Source organism: Hyaena hyaena, unplaced genomic scaffold, assembly GCF_003009895.1.
Source record: "Hyaena hyaena isolate Hyena2069 unplaced genomic scaffold, ASM300989v1 scaffold_98, whole genome shotgun sequence".
In the NCBI taxonomy this organism is placed as follows: Eukaryota; Metazoa; Chordata; class Mammalia; order Carnivora; family Hyaenidae; genus Hyaena; species Hyaena hyaena.
The window spans coordinates 1,495,127-1,508,132 of NW_024080730.1; the positions used below are offsets into that span (position 1 = coordinate 1,495,127).

At 66.5% G+C, this 13,006-nt stretch overlaps 1 protein-coding gene across 1 annotated transcript; it reads right to left on the reverse strand.

Annotated features, from left to right (window-relative positions):
• Nucleotides 1-2,064: 2,064 nt before the first annotated feature.
• LOC120233917 (mas-related G-protein coupled receptor member F-like) lies at nucleotides 2,065-10,225 on the reverse strand. The gene is made up of 3 exons (XM_039235476.1): nucleotides 10,081-10,225; nucleotides 7,200-7,309; nucleotides 2,065-3,884 (listed from the first exon to the last, which is right to left on the reverse strand). The coding sequence occupies exons 2-3, from the start codon at nucleotides 7,245-7,247 to the stop codon at nucleotides 2,901-2,903; spliced, it is 1,032 nt and encodes a 343-aa protein (XP_039091407.1). The 5' UTR covers nucleotides 7,248-7,309; nucleotides 10,081-10,225; the 3' UTR covers nucleotides 2,065-2,900.
• Nucleotides 10,226-13,006: the final 2,781 nt, after the last annotated feature.

The window sequence follows — 13,006 nt, forward strand, 5'->3', positions numbered from 1 at the left end:
GGGAGGAGCACAGCGGCCTAGGCTTCTGCTCTCCTGGTCCGCTGCGTGCCTCCCCTCCCTTAGCACAGAGGAGAGGGGGTCCGGGCGGGGCGGGAGGGGGTGGATATGCCGTGCAGGCGGGACAGGAGAGGGCGTCCAGGCCGGGAGATTAGAGGGGAGGAGAAAGCTTGCTCCCTGGAAAGTGTGTAGCGATCCGCACCTGCGAAGGGGCCAGGGGCTGGAGAGGCCGATCCCCGGAGCTCACCACCCCCCCCAGCCCCCCTCCTCCGCCTCCCCGGCCTGGCGCCCACGAAGCCCAGGCTCCGCAGCGAGCGAGGGCCGCCTGCCCGTCTGCCCAGGGCCTGGGTTCTGAGCTGCTGCCGCCGGACGTGGACAGGGAGGCCCCTTCAAGCCCCTGGGGGGTGGGTAGCTCCCGGCAGTGGACTCGGGGCTGGAGGCTGGGGTGGGGGCTCCTGGCCCCTTCAGGTCTGGAGGGCTGCTGGTGGAAGCCTTTCCCGGATGGGGTCCCGTTCTCACCCCCGGCAGGTGTCCTCAGGGCCCCACCTGCTACTCTGAGTCCCCAGGGGTGTCAGATGTGAGGCCTCCAACTCTGCTTCTTGCGGACTCTGGCGAGCGGGGTGTGGTGTGGAGGGCGTAGGGGGAATGGGGGTGGGGAGGATGGGGGTGGGGAGGGTGTAGGGGGGATGATGGTGCTGAAGCTTCCACGGCATAAACCACACCCACAAACCAACCAGTCAGAAAGCCCTATCAGTTCCATCCCTAAATATCCTCAATTCTGTCATTTCTGCTTCATTCCCACTGCCCCTGCCTTAGTCCAGGCTCTTGCCATAGTCCTATTTGAACTTTCAATTCCTAATCCTTCTCACCTCTTACTGTCTACTCCCAGCACCTCTCACCTGTCTTTCACNTGTAGGGGGGATGGGGGTGGGGAGGGTGTAGGGGGGATAGGGGTGGGGAGGGCGTAGGGGGGATGGGGGTGGGGAGGTGGGGGTGGGGGATTAGGGGGTGTGGGGAGGGTGTGGGGGGGAGATGGGGGTCGGGGGCGCTCCCCAACCCGGGAGTGGGAGAGGCGGGCACACCCACCCCTGCCGTCTGAGGCTCCTCTGCCTGCAGACCCCAGGGCGTGTGTCTCTCTGCAGAGCAGCCGCCTTGATGGGAGGAGCAGCTGGGGCTGCTGGAGGGAGCGGGGAGCCGCGGCCTGGAGGGGCCTGTAGGGATGAGTCCGGCCAGCTGACCGTCACCAGGAATTGCACCTGGGGGTCAGCAGCCCCTGCTCTGGGAGCGAGTCCAGCGTCTGTGGGGGAATGTGGGCCGCCGGGCGGGAGGGAGGGCTCGGAGGGCCCGGCCGGGCAGGCAGGTGTCTCCCTCAGCCGCCCGCCCCCTCCCGGCCCTCTCCCCCCCACCCCCCTGCCGGCTTCTGACGGGGACCCTGCTCCCGACCTGGGCCCCTGGTGCCCCGGCCCCAGCTCTCCTTGGGCCCACGTAGTGAGCCGATTCCCCCTGGGGCTTCCCCGAAACGGGGCTGGGATCCCAGGCTGGACCCCTGGAGCGTCTTCAGGCGCTGGCTGGAGACTGCGGGGCGGGGGGTGGGCAGGGAGCCTCTGGCCCGAATCTAGTCGCGCTGACCCCCGGGATGGGCTCCGGCCTGTTGCTGGGCAGTAGGTAGGTGCCCCCCCATCCCCTATTCCGGGCAGCAATGGGAGCGGAAGTGGCTGCCGGACCCGGGGAGCCCTGTGCGGACACACTGCACTTACAGGCACAGGCCTGGCACTGAGTGGGCATCGTGAGAAGTGTTTCCAAGGGAGCGAGGGGCCCGGGACGGGTGAGAGAAGGCACGAGAGCGTGGCTGACCAAAGCCCCTTCTGGCAGAGGGGTGGGTACCCTGCTGGGGGAGGGAGCACGCCGGAGGTGTAGACAGACCAGCCGGGGGGGCACAAGAGCTGGGGTGCAGAGCAGGTTGGGTGGCGGCCCAGCGTGACAAGCTGCCACCTGGGCCCGAGGCCGCCGAAGGGCGCCCTGGCCACGGAGCCAGAGCGCAGACAGGACAGAGGGCGGGGACCTTGCTCAGTGCACGATATAAAACGTTTATTGATATACATTTGTTGTCTCCTGTAAAACTTGCTTTGGCTGCACGGGGCCACTGTGCTGGTGGCCTGGGGTGGCCGGGTGGGGCCGGTGCCCCCTTCCGGGCGGGGGCTGGAGCCCAGAGGCTGCTGGACAGGCCGCTGAGCCCCGAGGACCGGGCACACGGCAGCACAGACCTGCCGCGCACTCCGGAGGCGGCCCGGGGGGCTGGCCGCCTGCAGTCAGAGAACAGCATGACCGGCCCCCAGTGGCCAGAGCTCTGTCCCGGCCGGCTGCTTGCTGTGACCAGAACCGCCCCCCCCCACCATTAAAGTCACCAAAGGATTCATGGAGGGGGCTGGGGTGTTGTGTGCAGAAAGACTGAACTCCAAGGCAGGTTAACCAGAACCTTCTCCCAGATAGCACCATTGCGTTCAGGTCAGCTCACCAACATTGCTTGGATTGGACGGAATGGACGGAGCAGGTGCCCTAGCGGGGGGCGCAGCTCCTACCCCAGGGGCCACCGTGCGGGCTGTGTCGTCTTCGAGGAGGGCTGATGCTAAGGGGCGGGAGGGGGACGGGCCTGGGTGACCCCCGCCTCCCTCTCCTGGCCATCCTGCGGTGACTTCTGCACAATAGGCCTTTGGGCGCCGAGGAGAATGTTTGGGGGGGTCCGTCGGGGCCGCGGGGCCTGTGGGCAGGTGGCGCCCCAGTCTCCCGGCGGCCCCGGAGCCTCCGGCCCTCGGGGAAGGCGGCGCGAGGGCAGGAAGCCACCTTCCTCCTTGCACTTGGGCACCGGGGCCGCGGCCGGCTGCTGTCCCGGGCGTGCTGGCCCCTCAGGAGGCGCTCCCCGGGGGGCTCCGCATCTCCGTGGTGAGGGCGCGGGGCGCGCCGCCCCCGGGGCCCCCCGGCTCGGCGCCGTCCCGCAGGGCCCGCTGGAAGACCGCCCTGAGTGGCTCCCACAGCCGCTGCGACCTGTCCCTCCCGGCCAGGAAGTAGACGGCCGGCTTGGCGCTGCTGTTGATGCAGATGCACAGGTCGGTGACGTACTCGGGGAAGGGGGCCGGGATCCGGAAGGCCCAGAAGAGGAACCAGTCGATCCCCAGGTAGATGGAGGACACGAGGAAGACGGAGACCACGGCCAGGACGACGCGGCTGAGCTCCGCGGGGCGCTGGCGCCGCCGGGCCCGGCACCCCTCGTGCACGACGAGCCCGAGGCAGGGCAGCGCCATCAGCGGGCAGGAGACCGGGAAGAGCAGGAGGCCCAGGAGCGCGTCCGCGCGCCCGCAGGCCGTGCCCGGCGCCCGGCGGCCCCGCACCGCGCAGGAGTAGTTGTGCAGCGCGGTGACCAGGAGCGACAGGCTCCAGAGCAGCGCGCACACCACGGCCGACAGGCGCCGGGGCCGACGGCGCCAGCGCCGGCCGGGGACGAGGACCGCGGCGCAGCGCTCCGAGCTGATGGCGGGCAGGAGGCTCACGCCGGCGACGAACGTGCAGAGCCCCAGGAGCCGGCACGCGGCGCGCACGTAGTCAGCGAACGGGCCCCGAAAGGCCCCCGCGTTCAGGACGGAGAACACGGCCTTGCTGCAGAGGTAGCCGGCGTCGGCGGCGGCCAAGTGCAGGAAGTAGACGGAGAAGGGGGTCCTCTTGATGGAGAAGCCGAAGAACCAGAGCACCAGCCCGTTGCCCACCAGGCCACAGACACAGAGCAGCAGGAAGATGTAGTTCACGACGGCCGGCGGGGGCAGCTCGCTGATCTGCTCGAAGCTCAGGAAGCCACGGCTGTGGGGCTCCGGCGCCTCTCTCGCGTCGGGACACACCTGTGCAGGGGCGGAGGGGAGGCACCTGTGACGCTCGCTGCGTGCCAGCCCCCCCCCCTGCACCCGCGGCCGCCGGTCCTGGTTAGAGCCTTGCCGGGCCCCTGGCTCCGCGGCAATGAGTCGGCTGTCAGCGGAGCAGAAGCCACCCCCGTTCCCGCCTGTGCCACCACGCTGCACGGCGGCGTCCCGGAGTCTGCAGCCAGCAGCCTAGAGGGGGGACAGGGGTGACACCAGCCCCTAAGAAACGTACCCGATGGCCCGCCTGTCAGAAGGGACTCTGGGCAACAAGTGTCCTTGTCATGAGAGAGTAAAGAAAGCCCGAGGGACCTTTCCAGGTTGAAGGAGGACGTAGAGCCACGGCCACAAAGGCAGCACGGTGTCCCGGGTTTTATAGCGGCTCCAGCGGCTGCCGGGGAGGGTGTCAGTGAGGTGACAGGGAAACGTGGGTACCGACTGCGTGTCCTGGAATTGCGCCACCGCTGAATTTCCTGAATGGGAAGATGCGCCGTGGCTCCGTCCCGGAATGTCCTTGTTCTTAAGGGGCACGGGCTGTCCGGGGACAGGGGGGCCTGATGTCTGCAGCTTACTGTCCCACAGTTCTGGGAAAGAGTCTGTCGTGAGAGGTACGGAGGGAAAGCACGCGTGGGGAGGGGCTAACCGTGGCCTGGCAAAGGGCGTATGGGTCTGCATGTGCTATTCCTGCCCATTTTCTGTACATTTGGATTTTTCACACCAAAACATGAAAATATTTAAACAAATAAAATAATTGGGGGCGCCTGGGTGGCTCAGGCGGTTGAGCTTCCGACTGTCAGTTTCAGCTCGGGTCAGGAGCTCACGGATCCCGAGTTTGAGCCCCACGTCGGGCTCTGTACCAACAGCGGAGCCTGCTTGGGATGCTCTCTCTCTGCCCCTTCCCCACTCAGAGCACGTACTGGCTGGTGCACGCACGCTCTCTCTCAATATAGAAATAAATAAAAGTAAAATAAGATGATAAAAGAATTGGGGGCGCCTGGGTGGCTCCGTCGGCTGAGCGTCTGACTCTCGGTTTTGGCTCAGGTCATGATCTTACGGGGTTCATGAGTTCGAGCCCCAAGTTGGGCTCTGCGCCGGCAGCTGGGAGTCTGCTTGGGGGCCTGTCTCTGCCCCTCCCCCCTTGCACGCTCGCGATCCAGCATGTGCTCTCTCTCTCTCTCTCTCTAAAAAAATAAACAAAGTTAAGAATAAAATAAGTGATTGTAAAAAGTGGACCCGGGCCCTAACCAGAGCAGGACCGTGTCCCATAAGGGGATCAGAGAGGCCTGGGGACTCAGAGACAGTCCCCGGAGGGGCCAGGGTGACTCTGGGTTTCTGGACCACAGGGATTTGGATGGGGGCCAGTGAGTCCCCGGGGACAGGGAGACACTGGAGGCTGCAGCTATTTATGAGGCTCTGGGGAAGCACTGATACTTGAACAATCTGTGGCTGACTGAGTGCCCCGGGCTGGGTTTCAGTTGGGCCTGCTGGGTCTGGGGTGGGGATAAATGCACGGGTGGCCGGGTGTGGGGGAGGGGTGGCAGACCTGAGCAAGGTGGGCTCTGCTCCGGCTGGTGGGTGCTGGGGGGTGGGTCTGGGGGCAGCGGGGGACAGGACCCTGGGCCGAGGGGCCGGCATCCTTTCCCCAGAGAAGCTGGAGCTCTGGATTGTAACGTGAACTCCCCTGATCTTTACATGTTTGCACTTAAAAAACATCCTGTGGGCCAAACACAACACATCTACAGGCTGCATTCATCCTCAGGCTGTCATTTTGACCTCTCGTTCCAAGTGACAAGGCTGCCCAGAGCCCTGTCACCGCCTTCTCTCAGCCCCGGAAGATATCACTAACCCTTCCCACAGAGCCTGGACCCGACCCTCGACCCCCGCCAGCCCCCCATCCCCCAGGATAATGCTGTGTCCTCACTTCCCGTCGCTGTGACTCTCCCCACAAGAGAACAAACAGAAAAGGTTTTCGCGGCTGGAACATTCTGCCACCTTCCAGATGGCCCCCAGCTCTGCCAGAAAGCTGGGGCCTGATACCCCGTAACAGAGGGGGGCCCTTCTGTCCTGGCTCCGGCCGAGGGCAATCTGCAAGCAGGGACTGGAGGGCACTGGCCAAACTTCCGGGGGAGACTCTGCGAGGTCAGGGGGTCCTAGTCACCATGCATCATCCTCCAGGTAGTTCATTGGCTCAGGTTCTCTGTCTGTCTGTCAACCAAGTCCCTTGGTTTGCTCTTCGCTCAGCCCTTCATGTTGGTGGCTTTGACCTCATCGGGCCATGGAGCGCCCCCCCGCCCCGCCGCCCCTCAGCTGGGGCACCAGACGCAGAAGCCGCAAGACCCAATGCCCAGATAGCCCACGCAGGCGGATCACCGAGAGCTTCTCCAGGCTGGAAAAAGCCTGCAATCCCCCCCCCCCCCCCGTCGGAGTCAGAGCGGGAGGGGGTGAGTCACTGGGCGTGTACTTGCATCCCCAGCCACATCCCGTAAAATGCCTGCCCTGGAGCCTGTCCCCTCAGCCCCCCCACCCAGGGCTCTGTTTTTCTCTGGAGATTTCTGGGGACTTCTCCCCAGCCAGTCCCATCAGAGCCGCTGCACCACGGTCACTCTGGGCGGAGGCTAAGGGACACGGGCCCTGGCTGGACTCTGGGCCCCGCTCAGACCTCGGGGCTCACCCTGGTGTAGTTACGGGCCTGTCTCAAGCCTCGGTCTCCCCCAGTGTGGATGAGGACATACTAGGTAAACTCGAAGGGGGTCCCTCCAACCCGGAGATTGCTTCTCCTGCGGTTTAGAAGGAAATTCCAGAATTTTCAGGGACCTCAGAGAAGTAGGGGGCTGGGAAGAGAAGGAGGGGTGGGTTGGCCGGATGTTGTCAGAGTCTCGGCCCCGGCTGGTGCCCGGACAACCAGACCCTGGCCTCGCAGGGTGACCCAGAGCAGGCGTGCTCCGTGGGGACACAGGACGTCAGCGCCGCCTCGGAGCAGCCTCTCAGGGCCTCCCGGCAGGGCCTGGCCGTGGGGAATAGCTGACCACCCATCTCCACGGGGAAGAGACAGGACAAGGTGGCAATGGCTCGCGGGCTCTGCACAGGGCGGGACTGGGGGCTTCGGTCCCCGTGCTTGGCTCACAGATGAGGACACTGGCGACCTGGGGGGACTGGTAACCAGTGCCGCCCACCCGTCCTTCGACAGAGGCTGGGCCTGGGCGGCAGATGCAGGGGGAGGAGGTCCTGGGCGCGGTCTGCTGCTCCCGCCACACCCGGCCCACCAGCGCCTGGACCCCCCTGGCGCCCAGAAGCACTTGCCTTGTCCCTGCCCCCAGGATGGGTCTCCCAGGAACAGTTTCCCGCCATCTCCGGGCCTGGCGCGTCCAGACTCCTCCCAGCTCTGCTCCTGGCTCGCGGCCCGCACACCTCTGGCAAAGACACAAAGGGTCACGTCAGCACAGCCGTGTCCCGCCCGCCCAGAAAGCCCCCTCCACCTTCCCGGTCCCTGTCCCCAGGCCCCAGGGGCTCTCCCCTGAGAGGGAGAGGCTGACAGGCCAGCACGTGGCCCCCTCCGGGCAGGGCCGTGCGGGAGGCTGAGAGGTCGTCCTGCTGAGCACAGGACAGGTCGCAACTGGACGCGCTGCCCCTCCTGCCTGGGCTCCTTGTTCACCCCCTCACAGTACCCTAGACACTCACTGCTGCTGGCGGGGGGGGGGCGGGGAAGCCCCTCTCCTCCCCCCTTCTTGCTTGATCTGTGAGACTTGTGGGACCAGACGGCTTCTGGGGATGCACACTTATACCCACACGCATTCCCTGGGCACCTCCTTCACGCCGGCCCGTGGTGGTGGCACGGGGGTTCCTGGCTGGCAGTGCCAGCCGGCCAACGGCCGCCATCCCTTTCGGTCTTCATTACCAGCTAGGAAGCAGGTAGCACTCCTCCCTCGTGAGGGGTGCTCCGGGGCGGGAGGTGAGGTCCCCTGCCCAGGGGTGCACACGACAACAGCATGACCCGCTGCAGTTTCGGAGATTTGGAGCATCGTTGAGACTAGAGGGGCCGGGCAGCCGGAGGGAGCCAGCGAGGGCGGCACCGGGGGGTGGCCTCAGCTCCAGGCTGGAGGAAGGGCAGCTGCACTCAGCAGGGCCTGCAGGTCAGGAGGCCTGGGAGGGGTGACGGCGGGGGAGGGGGCATCCCTGCAGGAGGGAGACTGCTCCACGCTGGCCTGGCCGGGCAGAGCTCCTTTGGTCCGTCTGCCCCAGGTCCCCCTTTGAAGGGACTCCTGTCCCCCAACGAGCTCTGCTCCAGCAGGCAAAGACCTGTCCCTCCCCCTGTGCAGGTGGGGAAACTGAGGCTGAGCTGCACGCGCCCCGGCACCCCTCTCCGCGTGGAGGGAATGCTCAGCAGCTGTTGCTTCTCGGCCTCCCCTGGAATTCCTTCCCGGCCGCAGCTGGCCCTGCGCGCTCCCAGGGCAGGGAGGGGGGTGAGGGGCGGGCCGGGCAGGCGCGCCCGGTCATTGGCTGAGAAGGGGGACCGTCCCTGCGCCTCCTGCGCCCTCTTTAACGCTGGGCCCTCCAGCCAGGCGGTGGTGGGGGCCGCAGGGAACAGCGCCTGCACCAGACCCCTGGCCCACCGGCGGCCTGGCTCCCTTCCCGGCCCCGCCACCCACAGCGCCCTTCCGCCCCAGGCCCTTGGACAGCGCGGCCTCCGGGCTGTGGGCGAGCGCGTGTGCGCCCGGCAGGTGGGTCCCAGCGCGGCCTGCGAACCAGGTGTCTGTCTGCACAGGGAGCGGGAGCTCTCGTGCTCGGCAGTAAGTGGGCGAGCCCGCGTGCGTGTGCAGGTGTGCGTGTGGCGAGCAGGCGCCGTGCGGTGCGATCTGCAGCCCCACACCCCCTCCTTACATCACCTGGACTCCAGCCCCGGCCTTGGTCCCCACTGCCTCCGCCGGGTCATGCTTACCCACACCCTGGGGCCCCCCTGCCCCGCCGAGTCCCCATCGCTACTGCCCCTCCCCCCCTTCCCGGTCCCCCTCGCCCCTGTCCAGCGCTCCCACCTGGTCATCCTGGTCGCACACCACCCTGGGTCTGGGCCCTCGCGGCCATCCTACCGCGAGCCCTGCCCTTCCACCTCAGTCAGGCTAAGCCCCCAGTACACAGATGCCCCCCAAGGGCAGCCAGCCGGGGCCGGGCCCTGATCGCCAGCGCGGACTGGCCCCCAGCTCACCTCTGCCAACTGCCTCCACGTGTGGGTGCCCCTGGTGGGTCTCCGAGCTCTCCTGCCCCTGCCCGGGCAATCTGGAAAGCTATTACGCTCATGCAGGGATCTAGAAGCCAAGTGGACCCCAGATGGGCCACGAGAAGGCACATGTTGGACATGCGTGAGGCGTGTGTGTGAGCAGCGGTGAACGTGCGTGCTCCTCACGCACTCTTGGGGTGGATCTGGACTGTGACCAAACTGGCTTCTGCTACTGTGAGCCGGGAAAGCTGTCAGCTCAGCGCACCCCTGACCCGCCCTTCAAGGCACAAAGCCCCGTGGGGCACGGCCACCTGTCTGCGTCCTCTCCTCTCAGCCCAGCCCCCAGCTTGCTGGCGAGGGGCGCCTAAGGGGGCACGAACTCCACTTCCCTGACCTTCTTCCTGGCCCGTCTCCTCGCCGCCCCACCGGCCCCCACCTCCAGCTCACAACGGAAGAGGCTGATCTGGGGACTCGGGAGCCCACAGCGCGCCAGGTGCCATCTGCCTGGCAGACGGCGGGAGGCAGCTGCCAGGCCTCCCGTGCCCGAGCTCGCCACCCCACCGGCCGTGCGCGGGCCGGGCCGCAAGCGCCTGGGAACGGTGCGAGCCATCTCTCTGCACTTGGGGCGCTGCCGGCTGGGTGTTCCCTTCCCGCCCTTCCAGAAAGCGGACTTGGACGGCTGGCGAGGGTGGGGGCAGGGCCAGAGGGGGGCCCCATCCCCCAAGGAAGACAGAGCAGAGGTTGGACGTGGAGGGTGGCACGGGGACCCCGGGGCGGGGACCGTCAGAGCCTCGGGAGCGTGCAGGGGGCGGCTCTGCAGGGTCAGGGCTCCCTGCTCGGAGCCTCAGGACTCCTGGGGGCCGCCGGCCCTGACAGCGCCCACCTCAGTCTCCCTCCCCGCCCGCCTCCTCCCTGCAGCCCTGGTTCCCAGAACGCCCTGCCCTGGGCCCAGGGCCCCCGCAGAGCTACCTGCAGCGGCCCAGCTCCTCTTAGGTCTCTCCTTCCTGGAGCACGACACCCGCCTCTGGCCGCCGACCCGCCAGGGCAGCCGGCCAGCACGCAGCACTGCCCGGAGCCTCAGAGAACGCGAGCTCCGAGCCCAGGACAGCCCTTGCTCGCCCGCCTGCTGGAGGAGATGGCTTCGGGAGCAGAACCCGCCCCAAACCCAATTCCAGGCCCGGAGGGAGGGGGAAGGGGAGGAGGAGGGAAGGAGGGGCCGAGCCAGGGCTGGGATGAAGCTTCGGGAAGGAATGCCCCGCTCGGGAGCCCCCCTCCCAAGCCTCACTGGGAACTCATCTCCCTGCCTGGTGAGGTCATGTTGGCCGGAGCACTGCTGCGGGAGTCCAGCTGTTAATCTCCCTCGCGCCCTTGCAGCTCCGCTGCCCTGGAGAAGCTCCGCTCCTTCCCTCGGCTTCCACTGGGCATTCCGGGAGCACAGGCCTGCCAGGGGCAGGTCCCCGCCCGGTGGTTTATCTGTGCTCAGGGGCTGATACAGAGACGCCGGCAGGTAGCCCGGTGAGAGCTCCGTGGGGGAGCTGCAGGCACTTTTGAGGGGACCAGTGCCACCCAGGTGTGACCCACCCTCCTTCCACCTGGAGTCTGCCTAGGGCCCCCTGTTGGCTTATGGCACCAGGAATTCCCTTTCTCCAGACCTAATAGCAATCAGATGTCGCAAGTGGAAAATCACAGCGCTCGCGCTGGGGGTGGGGGGACTGGCGGGCTGTGCGTGCCTGCTCGGGCCGGAGGATGAGTCAGGCTTCCCCCCTACCCTGCCAGCCCCCTCAGGGTCCAGGGGCAATGAGCCAAAGCCGGAGGGGGGTGCAGGAGCCCCAGGGGGGACCGTGAGGACGGGGGGTGGGGTAGTGGGGTGGAGAGGAGTGGCTCCCCGGGGAGCCACCAGGGAGGGCACACCCCTGCCCTGGGCCAACTTTCTCATGACCCCGGGGAGCCCAAGGGAATTCCCTTCAGTGCTTTCTCTGTGGGAGTAAATGGTGCCCAGACGGGGGGCGGGGAGGGCATCCCGAAGAGAATGCAGAAGCAGAGCTGCCCTTGCACCTGCCCCGGGAGCCAAAGGCCTCCTGGCGGAACCCGATGTCCCTGGCCAAGTGCAAACCTCAGAGTCGGGGGCGGGGAACCTTGGACTGTGCCTGGGACGGCCCCGAGGGCCTTCTGGTTTTTAGGGAAGGGGTGAGGGCGAGAGCTCTAGGATGTTGAAGCTCATGGCCACGCCCAAGAGGGAGAGAGAGAGAGGGAAGAGAGGCTGGCAGGCAGCAGGCAGCGGGCTGACCCTCCCCTCCTCTCCGGGGCCCAGCTGGGCTGCTTGTTTACGTGGGGAGGCCAGGGGGGAGGCGGGAGGAGGCCGGGGGAGGCCAGATCCAGACAAGTTCCAAGTGTAATTGCATTTGGACACTTAAAAGGAATTGTGTGAAGTGGACAGCAGCTCCGAAGCCTTATTTGGTCTGGAAATTTGTTTCTTTCAGAACGAACAAGAGGTGCTCCTAGATGGGGAATTCGTCCTTTGCTTGGGTGTTCTGGGTCCCCCGGCGGGTGTCCCCGCCTGGAGCTGGGGGTCAGGGCCGCGGGGGCAGGTCGGGAGCCCCCGTGCCAGGCTGGCCCTCCGCCTACCGCTGCCTCGGGCTCTGTGTGTGGGCTGGGAGCCATTCCTTCCTTCCTTCCTTCCTTCCTTCCTTCCTTCCTTCCTTCCTTCCTTCCTTCCTTCCTTCCTTCCTTCCTTCCTTCCTTCATGCCCGGGCTCCCTCCACAGGGCTTAGGACCCGGTGCCGAGGTGACCACAGTCAGCCCCTGCATCTCACACCCTGTCCTCACGCCCTGAGCCGCCACCACCCTGCCCTCCTCCCAGTAGAAAGGAACTTTATTTTTCATTGTCCCCGGGCCAGGGGCGCAGGCCGGGACCCTCCTCTGCTGGGGCTTCCTGGGGGCAGGGGGAAAGGCTGGCGGGGCTTGCTCCCCACGGCTCCTCCGGGGCCCACAATTGCCCTGCTGCTGCTGCATGATGGGCGGGGCGTGGAGCAGCCCTCCTGTGGCCCCTCGGAGCCCGCAAGGCCGCACGGCTCCCCGGGAAGTTCTGCCATTGCTGGTATTCATTGAGCGTGTGCCGAGTGCCGGGCGCTGTGCTCCAGGCTGATGAACCACAGGACAGTGGAAGCCAAGCAGGGGCAGAGCAGGATCAGATGAGCCCAACACGCGTAAAACCACACCTGAGCGGGGGGCCAGGTAGGTCAGGAGGCCTTCTCTGAGGAGGAGATGATGGAGCCCGTGGAAGGTTGGGCAGGAGAGAGTCGGGTGAGAAGGAGAAGGAGGGCATCCCCAGCAGAGGAAACGGGCACGAGCAAATGCCCTGGGGTAGGGAGGCAGGCCGCACAGGTGAGTTGGGGTGGCTGAGACTGGCCCTCCTGGCCCCTCCCTGTGCTGCCCTCACCTTTCTGCCGCCATTTGTGCCATGCGCTCCGGGGACAGGTAGGGGCGACAGCGACAGCCACGGCTGCGCCTTCCTGTGTCCCGTGAGTCCGGTCTGGCAGCAGTTCCGTCTTTCAATCCTGCAACATCCCCCGTTTCACAGGTTCAGTTCAACACTGCTCCGTGCCAGGCGCTGTTCTAGGCTCTGGGAAGCCGCCGATGAACGAAACAGCAGTGAGCTCTGCCTGCAAGGGGCCCGGATTCGGGAAATGAGGAAACTGAGGCCCAAGGAGTGACTGTGGGTTTCCCCTGGACACCTGCACCCTCCCCCCTCACCCCTGCAGGACTTGAGCTGGGGGCTGGGGCCGCTTCGTCTCCGCACCCCCAGCACTGGGCACGGAGGTGTCGAGATATGGGGGGAGGTCCAGAGCCCCGGGATCCAGTCCTGGCTTTGCTTCTGAGGAACCAAGGGAAACTG